The 9,865-nt window shown below is 35.0% G+C and overlaps 1 protein-coding gene across 2 annotated transcripts; it reads right to left on the reverse strand.

Annotated features, from left to right (window-relative positions):
- Positions 1–490: 490 nt before the first annotated feature.
- Positions 491–9,599, reverse strand: LOC142605643 (protein-tyrosine sulfotransferase). 2 transcript variants are annotated; one of them, XM_075777076.1, is made up of 13 exons: positions 9,239–9,599; positions 8,644–8,720; positions 7,967–8,144; positions 7,809–7,877; positions 6,947–7,235; positions 6,279–6,419; positions 5,758–5,862; positions 5,481–5,628; positions 3,777–3,826; positions 3,621–3,689; positions 3,396–3,515; positions 1,700–1,834; positions 491–847 (listed from the first exon to the last, which is right to left on the reverse strand). In XM_075777076.1, exons 2-13 carry the CDS (start codon positions 8,705–8,707, stop codon positions 704–706), a joined length of 1,512 nt encoding a protein of 503 aa, XP_075633191.1. In that variant the 5' UTR covers positions 8,708–8,720; positions 9,239–9,599; the 3' UTR covers positions 491–703. The 2 variants fall into 2 exon arrangements, with proteins under 2 accessions (XP_075633191.1, XP_075633192.1); XM_075777077.1 differs by lacking the exon at positions 6,279–6,419 and having other exon boundaries at positions 9,239–9,375.
- Positions 9,600–9,865: the final 266 nt, after the last annotated feature.

Genomic DNA, 9,865 nt, shown 5'->3' on the forward strand with positions numbered 1-9,865 from the left:
GTAAAAATTGTTGAAAAATATATTGTGATTCTAGATTTATTGAAACAAAAATGACAAACATAGCATCCTACGTGACTTGCACATTGGATAGGAAAGCAGGTGTCTTAAGAGTACAGGACTCCTCAATATACCTTGCTACTTGTCAAGCAGTTCATGAACTCCTTCGACCTTACCTTGAGCAGTATTGTTAGGGGCATTTAGACTTTTGCTAGGTCCAATGGATGTGGCATCGATTAATTTGATCAGATTTCAAGATTTCAAACCTTGCCCCATATTAAAAGAACAAATAGCAAGCTTATATTATGCTTTTAAGCCCAAGATGCTCGCATCAAAGCCTCATTTTAAAGATTAAAATATAGAAGTTAGTAACACTTGTAACATTCTAGCACGACCCTTAAAATATAAGACACACAGCTGCACACAATTGATTATTAAAGACAAGAGTCCAACTGCACATGTGACCTTTGGCCAATTTGATGTGAACGCAAATCTGATCAGTGCAATACATTTGCCATTGGTGAAAAACCATGTCATAAAACTTCAACCTTATGCAAAACAATTTGAGATCCATGGTTAAAGCTTCCAACATGTGATGCATAAGCAATCAAACAGGGATAGACACTATTATGTTTACTACTATTCTATAAGATCCTCTCAATTTCTTTAAAGCCTGAAATCCCAACAATTTGTCATTAAATAAGATTTATATCTTAACTTTTGATGTTCTTCTTCTTGCATTTACAAAAAGAACAAATAGACAAAAGAGTAAGATAATGGTCATGACTAACGGGAAGACTTTCCAAAGCACACCACTATATGAGTTGTTAAGCATGCTCTCCCACATCTCCTGCGAGTAAAAATATTAAAGAATTAATTGACAAACATAAGCATGCCACTTAAACAAGGCGGTGTGGCAGAAGTGGGTGAGTTTCTACTTGCGCCTCCCCCATTCACCACGGAGTGATCTAAATATTACCAGAGAAATAAAGTAAACAGATTCTTCAATCTGCAGCTGATTATAATGTCTATAAAAAGTATAAAGAAAATGATTAAGGTACTCAAGATAAGGTATGTACATGTGTTTGGTAACATTTTCTAGAATATTACAAGATCCACAAAATGGTTAGATCAACTAAGAATCCTTATTTCTCCCCCAATATAGAATAACAATCATCTTCTTTTTATCTTGTTTTATTTGGGCCTTCTTTTGTATACTGCTTTGTGTACTTGGGTTGCGCCACTTCGGGGCTTCTTCTTTTAATGAATTTTATTTCTTATAAAATAGATGGGACAATTATCAATCAGCCAAGGAAGAAGATTGACATAACATGACTCAAACTAAGGCAATAAGCTTGACAAGTAGAAACAACTACCATTTATCAGGTTGACCTCATTGAAGACATCTGAACACTTCCAAACATGACTGACAAGAAGACTTCCACAATTAAATTCTTTTTGCTAATTAATTAATTGATAAGTGGATGACAGGCCTTATAGGTGTGACCTCCACAATCTAAACCCTAATAAACTATTTCTCCAAACAATTATTCTTTCAGCATCCATGCCCAATTTAATGGAGGATCAAATTGTGAAGGTGTGTAATTAACCAGTTGAAATAGGTACAAATGCCATAATATGGTATAACACACAACACCAAGCAAAACATGGATTCTAAGTGAAACACTGGACAGAGACTTACAGCAGTAACAAGCTTCTCCATTGTATGTTTGCGTCGCTTTTCAAAAATTTCTTGAGCATACTTGTAGAGCTCCAAATCAAGGTGGTTAAGTGATCTTATCTGCTCCAGGAGCATTTCAGGAACCTGAAGACGTTCCTGTAAAATTTGAAGGGTCAAAAAGTTAGCAGTTTGAAAGGAGAGAAAAGTTTTAACTTTTATACCCTGCGTAGAAAATAAAACGTTGTTTCATAGGGCACAGAGGCAATGCAAGGTGTAAGCCTTGAGACAGGGAGAGTACATACTAGCATTTAGAATTTGATATTCTCTCTCTCCAAATTAAATTTTTTGTAAATAGATTTGATTCATGAAATTCAATAAATAAAGTTGCAAGCATATATAAATTTTACTACTTCTTAAAATAAAAAAAAGCATATAAATCTTACTGATTTTAGAATACTAACACAGAGCAAGAAAGCAGATGTAACAAAACAGCAAAACCAACAAAAGTTTAGCATCACATAAATAGCTGGCATAAATCTAACTAATTAATGTAGAAGCATTGTAAAATTTGGATTGAGAAAGAATAATGGGAAAAAGACCATTACATTTGAGCTGAAAACTATTGAGAAAGAAGGATAGGAAAAAGACCATTATATTTGAGCTGAAAGCTTTTAAGAAAGAAGGATAGGACAAAGGCCATTGCATTTGAGCTGAAAACTACATTAAACATAAAATCAACATAGTGATTCTCTTCAAACAAAATTGATTACAAAATCATAGTGGCTGAAATTTGATTCCAGTTATATCAGCTTCTTGCCTGGTATGTATTAGTTTGGATCAGCCGTTGGTTTAATACAATTCTTACTGATTCATAAAAATAAATTAATTAATTAAAAAAAAAATTGATTCCTGTTTAACTAAAGATGGAAGTTTGGGAACCTCTTATCTAATTTTTACTCTTAATTTGTTGCAGGGTAATTACATACCTTCCCCCCCCCCCCCCCCCCAACACACACGTACACAAAAGAAAAGGCAACATTTTGCCATCTCTCTTGAGCATAAAAATATGAACAAATAAATAAACACATAAATTCAATAATATGAAATGGCATCTCACTTTTGCAAGGCAGACTCCATAACAGAAGTGATGCTTTTCTCTTATAAGCTCTATAGCATTCTAGGACTAACAAAATGTTGTCAAGACCTTCATGATGTCACAAGAGGCAGGTTAAACCATCTAATTGCATAATGCCCATGATATTAGAGCAAAATTCAACATAAAGTCCAAAGATAGTAAAGACTTGGTAGTGGTAGGAATTTACAACGACTATTGTGATCTACTTATAAGAGTAATTTCAGGGTTGGATGGAGATTGTAGGAGAGGAGAAAGGGTGACCATTGAAACATAGTGTCCGTTTATTTATCTAATTATGTGTCAAAAGCAATCAGATCGAACAACACATAGTGCAACCTAAATGACAAAAACTAAAAGAATAATAGTTTAAATTCAAAAACAGATCCAGTCCAAGTTCCAAGACATTCAGTGATACAGAAACACTTTTTTTTTTTTTTGCTCTTAGCAATAAACAAGATCCCTTTTTCATAGTCTGAAACTAATCCAGTGTAGTAGCACAAAAATACAGAAATCTGAACAGAGTATAGTGTTGATGCTACATATAGTAGCTTAGACACAGCATTGGTGAATTATCAAATATACCTCCTTCGAAAAGTTTGCAGGGGAAATTCTCTTCAAAGAAGAAGTGCGCCGAGCTGCTTGGGTTTTCCTTAAACTAGGGATGCACCCTTCATAGGCTTTCATAAGGTCTTCCACAGTCATCTAATATGGTAAAGGAAAGGAAATAAGTAATATATAGATATTTTCCCCCTAAAGAAGAGTCACCAATCACATCTTTATATGTGAATATTATGCAAAGTGTATTACATTTTCTTTCGTTGCTTCATCATCTTCATTTGAAGCAAGCTGACCTGCATTTTGGTCAGAGCTGCTATTCTGTATGCAAGCAAAAATGGAGTAAGGAACCTACTTACAACAACCAAGATTTTCATTTATAAACAAGCAAGGTCTTCTGCTGCTAACCTGATGGTCATTGTTATCAGGATCAGAATCCAAGAACGAAGGGCTCTGTTCTGTAGCACAAGTAGATAAATTTTATTAAGGCTATATATGTATATATATACACACTTGCAGAATAGCATCTACATTAAAAAAAAAGGGGGGGCAAAATAATAATAATAATAATAATTAAAAAGGAAAAGAACACTAGGGAGCCAGCCCATATCACTATCGGTCAACAAGCCATATGGGGAATGGAGGAAATGAGCTATACATAGTATCATTTAAATTTGATAAAGGCAATACACATTATCATTCAAATCAACCAATCTAAGAAATGAAAATACACATGTTGTCCTAAGTTTACTATATTACAATATACTCAGCTTAGACATTTTTAATCCTAGCTTTATAACTATATTAAAAGATAATAGCCACATTAATTGAAAAACAGAGAAGTCTTTAATTCAGACTGCACAAAAGCCTGAAACTTCCAATTTTCAAGGCTGAACTGGATTTTTGTAAAATAATAAGAAAATCACTAATAGCATTGGCTTTTTATTCTCCTTTATTCTTTTTTCTCTGGTTCAGCAAGGTTAGCCGAAATAACCCTGATCAGTGTAAAGTCTGCCTCAAGGTTCAAATTGAACGTAATGTATAAAAGAGACTAAAGACTACCATTACTAAACAAAAGTTAGTACAAGAATGAATCTCCTGATTTGTGCTAATCCAAAAGTGTTTGAATCCCATAGAAATTATTTACACTGGCCAGAAGAAAACTGCAAGCAATGACTGCTAGATATCTAAAGTTCCACAAACAAACTCCAAATTCAGGAATGCAAATTCAATGGACCAAGTGCGTTGAATCCAAGAACATAGAGAACATGTACTCTATATCATGTTAGAGCATCCAACCTAAATCTTAAGCTCTTAGATGGAAAGTGGCATCCAACCAAAGAGAAAAGGGTCCTGCCAATAGTATCCAATCAATGTGTGAAGCTGCCAATCTCCATGTCTAAAATCATCAACAAGATTGAAAAAGATCTTTGCATGTGTTGCAAGAGTTCTAATGGCAACAAACCAGAAGGCAAGTCAACCATCATGAAGGCATGATCAAAAGAAGAAAAACAGAAGGCAATTTAAACCAAATAATACAAACTACTCAGCAGCAAATTAATGCACACTCAACTACATAAATTTTTCAATACCAAAATATAACTCATAGCATACCACACAACAGGAATGACAGAACATGATAATGTCTGTAAAACCAACAAAAAATGGCAACTTGAATAAACTCATAATGCAGAACAAAAACAATAAATAAATACATTTTATTAAAAAATCCCATACTATCCATAATGAAACTTCAAGGATTATAACAAGTAAATAAATTAAATGAGCTAAGGAAAGCACAATCATTGAATGAAATGTATGTAAGACTTTTAAGAAACATCTATGAAATTAATTTCAGCATCCTACTCTAACTTCTATTTATGTATATAAATAGAAGAATGGATCATTTGCATCCAGACATCTAGCCGTCTTCCTCAAGCAGCACGATTAAAAAAACCATACTTTTCAAAATACCAACATCCTCAAAGAGACAAATTAGCACTTCATTATGCTCCACAGAAAACAAACTGTGATACTCCAATTTGACTGTTTGAATTTGCCACTAAAAGCAGGAAAAAAGAAGATGTTCTTCCACCACATGACCACACTAACCTGATTTTTTTTTAGATACACTCTTCATACTGGTGTTTGATGCTCTCAGCTGGGAAATCACCTGTGCCCCAACCACGTTTGCAAACATTGTAGCAGATTCTTTGTGTTCCTCAGTGAGACCAACATATAACATATTGTCCAATCTATTCTGCAAGATTTACAAGTATCTACCATGATGTGCAACCATAAGAGGGGGAGGGGGGGGGGGGGGGACAATATCAGAGAAATAATATTATGACTTGATATTATTCACAATTTTAAATCCTATTTTCCTCACCTTTGCAACTTGAAGCACATGGTTACCAAGAATTTTATACTTTTGTACACAATGGCGCACCTCGTGTGACTCCGCTAGATAAGAGTTGTTTGTCAATCCTGCAACCTGTTAATTAAAACAGTCAGGCCAGATCAGCAAAGACACAAATATACAATTTGTTGATTGATAATTACATATGCACCCATTAGTTCTTGAACCAAAGACTTCAGCCTCCACCTTGCAAGGAGTTGGACAAACAAGTTTCATAAATTCAGTTATTTATAGCCACAAGGGAGCCAACATCTACTGGGTACTTGACTAATTCCAGGCAGTTCACATCTATCTGTAGGAATGACATTTTTTCACACACAAAAACACCATACTTCATTACTTCTTCCTTTCATCTTCAGCATTCCCATTTTATTACATATCATAATTGGAAAACATCCCATCAAAATATTATTCTTCCCACAACTTCAAAAAGAAGAAAAGAAAAAAGGAGAAGAGTTCCATGTTGTTTATAAGACCTTAGGCTGAAATACCTGGAATGTGGCTCCATTGTGAATAATATCATGCGCTACAGGATCATTGATGTATTTATGTAATGGCATAACAATATCCTCAATGTCATATGAAAAATTGCTCTTAATGTCACTTGAGCCCCTTTGTATTCTAGCATCTCTCTATAAAAAAAATAAAAACACGACACATTTGTAAGAATAAGAAATACTACAAGCCATTCCAATATTGTAAGAATAATAAATAAATTGACAACCATGATGCAGTCCAATGGGACAATAGTACACTTATGAACATCTTGGATCACAACAGAAAATGTGTGCTTGTCCAATCAATGTATTTAGAGAGAGAGAGAGAGAGAAAAAAGCCTTCACCTTGCTCTTACAAGGTTCTCAAGTTAAGTCCTCTCACTCACATCAATAGAGGCCTTTAGGATGTAATAAGAATCATTAAATGGAAATAAAGAACATAAAATAGTAAGAGTATAATTAGGGTAAAGAGAGATTTTTTAATTAAACACATAAACAGCTTTTGAACCCACGACCTCACCCTCCACCTTGCTCTTACAAGAGCAGAAGGTGCAGTTTGAGCTAGAGCTCATTGGAAAATTAAGTTTAAGAGAGAAATCCAGGAATGGTGCTATCAGGAAAATAAAAGTAATGTGTATTAAGATGAAGAAGAAAAAACTCACCCGAGCAAAGAGGTCTTCTCTCATCCAGGGAACCAGATACTTCCATGGCCAAATATCCAGTGTGCTGACTCCCCTAGTCTTAGAACGCAAGCGCTCAGACATTTGTATCACGGAACTTAAGTTAGGATGCAGCAAAAATCTAGCTGCCACCTCAATTGAAAATTCATAAGTACTGAAAACCCGATCAACTGGATTCCTAAGTATTGTCACCACAGAAGTTCTTTGACTTGGAAGCTTGGACATCATGCTATAGTCATCATGAGTAACCAAAAGCCTACATTTTGGCTTGCTGCACAGTACACATACACAGTAATACCAATTTGTAAGGATCTGTTTGTTTTTCACTTAAAATGCCAGCTTATGTATAGCTTTAAAAAACTTCACTTTTTTTAGGTACACGAAAATAAGCTCATCCATGCACACTCTGCGCAAAATAGTTAATAACACTATTATAGTTTTATGGTACAGTTATTGGGTTGCTACTGTCAAGCTTATTTGTTTCCATTTCCAAATATTTAGCACCAACATTAGTTAACTACATTTTGACCTACTCGAAGCACTTAAGCAATATGCTTAATGGCTCCATCTGCTAGCTTAAACAAAGAAAAATCATGTTCAACCAATTTATATTAAGATTTATTATATATTTAGCAAAAAGGCACCCAAAAACTCTTTCTTGCCCATTAATTATCCTCTTCCACTGAGCCTCCACCACCTTTCTACAAGTCATTGTAAAAAAGAAAAAAAACTCCCCTTTTCTACATGTGACTGACCCCAATTAGTTTGTTAAGAATCCATAACTGACCTTAAAGTTTGGAACTAAGGCTTTGTTGCTGTAGAGAGAGAGAGAGAGAGAGGGTACCTTGGATCAAACCGCAGCTTGTCATAAGAACGGGGGCATTCAAGATTGTTATACAACTTTTTCAAGAAGCTGCAGATGCAAAATACGGAAATTAATATACTTGTGAAAATGCTAGTGGGCAACCTTTAGGTAACAGTATCATGCCTATCTGGAATTACCAATGGAAATATGTGCGGCCTCCTGTTCTTGGGACATGGAGGAAAAACAACAAGTCCCGCAGTGTGTGCCGGTCTTCTTTGATTTCCTGATCAAGTGAGGAAAATGCCCACCTTTTAACAACTCTGTCACAGTGCCCAAAATCACTCTGGATAGAAGAGGCATTTACTAGTATTGAAACTGTGTAAATGTCAGGAAAACCAGTCACTAACAAGCAGAGCAGTGATGACCAAGTGAGAAAGAAAAACTATAGCATGAAAAAAGGGGAAAAATGAAATGGAAAGGATTCTAGCGATAAAAAGAAAAGCTTATAAATGGCACCCCAGATTTTACAATCAAATTGAGTCCACTGATGCATAAACTTCATTTTCAAACTATAGTAATATAGCCACCTAAATCACCAATATCCACAAAAATTAAAAAATTAAAAATTAAAAAAGAGGAAGAAGAAGAAGAAGAAGAAGAAGAAGAAGGAATTACAACTTGATTAATCTACAATTCAAAACAGGGAAGAAAAGAAATCTAGGACCACCACAACAATAAGCACTTCTTAGTAGAAACATTATCAAGAGTAGCAAACACTATATGAAGAATACAAGGGGCTGGAATTAAAGAATGAAATAAGAAGCAAAATGTAAAAGAAAAGGAACACGGGAATCGAATTGTAGGTGATACGTACCCAATCCAAGAAGCATCAACAACAACAACATCAACTTTAGAGTAGGATGAACCATCCTCCTCATCCTACTCCAATCACTGCCAACCAAAAAACCAAAAGTCAAGCCAAAATCACACTCTCCACAATGTCCACATAACAACAATTATTACAAACAGTTAATAAAACCTTTGCACTTATAAACGAAAAAACTTGCATATAGGGAAAACTAAGGAGCAGTAACTTAAAAAATCAAAACTTTTCCTAGACCCAAAAAAAAAAAAAACTATAATTTAATCGTTATCTGATTTTATTCCAATTTACACACAACCACAACATAAACAAAATGTTCCAACTTCCATTCAGTTCAGTTGTGTTCAGTTAGCTGATCAGAGCAAGAAGGTACATTTCCTTAAAACAATCAAAAAGTCCCAACAATTAAAAAAAGAACAACACCAACCAGAAATGTTTGAATACACGAAATGGGAATTGGAAAGGTCAATATGAAGAAGTGGGTTCGATTAAATATAGTAGGAATTACAGAGTCCCAAAACAAAACAAAACAAAACAAAAAAACAAGGACAAGGACAGAAATTCAAAGACATGGGATTGGGCCTACCTGTACCGATAATCAGGATCTCGTGTTCATAAATAGCCCAAAACTATGTTGCCACTCCACCGGACACTCCTCGCGATCAATTGGGCCCCACCCACCACTCCCTTTTTCCGAAATTTTTTTTCCTGGAGATTAGAGAAAGTAGAAAAAAATTTCCATTTAAATTATTTTGCAAGGAAAAATTCCCGAGCTTTTTATTATTTTTCTCGCTAGCCAAACAGTGAAAATTGAGGTTGAAAATAGATTTTGAAGGACTAGTTGTTTTCTGGGGAAGAGTGGGGTTTATATGGGGGTTGGTGTGTTGGTAATGGAAGTGGAAGTGGAAGTGGAATGGGAATTTCTTCTAAGAAGATGCGCCATTAACAATTAACAAACGGCACGGAGTTCAGACAAGCATTGCAAATGTGGTGGTGGGGTCCAACGATTTCCAAGAGACGAGGGGTAAATTAGTCAAACGACAATCTTTATTCCTTATTTTTTGGGTTTTCAATTTTTTTGGATTTTCTCCAATCTTAATCAAAATTTTTGCTAATTAAGACCGCGCGCATATATGTGCGTTCACCGCAAACATGCCATAAAAACAGCGTCAAAATTGTTCCCAAAATAATATAACCACGTTGGACTGCAAGT

This window comes from Castanea sativa, chromosome 8 (assembly GCF_040712315.1).
Source record: "Castanea sativa cultivar Marrone di Chiusa Pesio chromosome 8, ASM4071231v1".
NCBI lineage: Eukaryota > Viridiplantae > Streptophyta > Magnoliopsida > Fagales > Fagaceae > Castanea > Castanea sativa.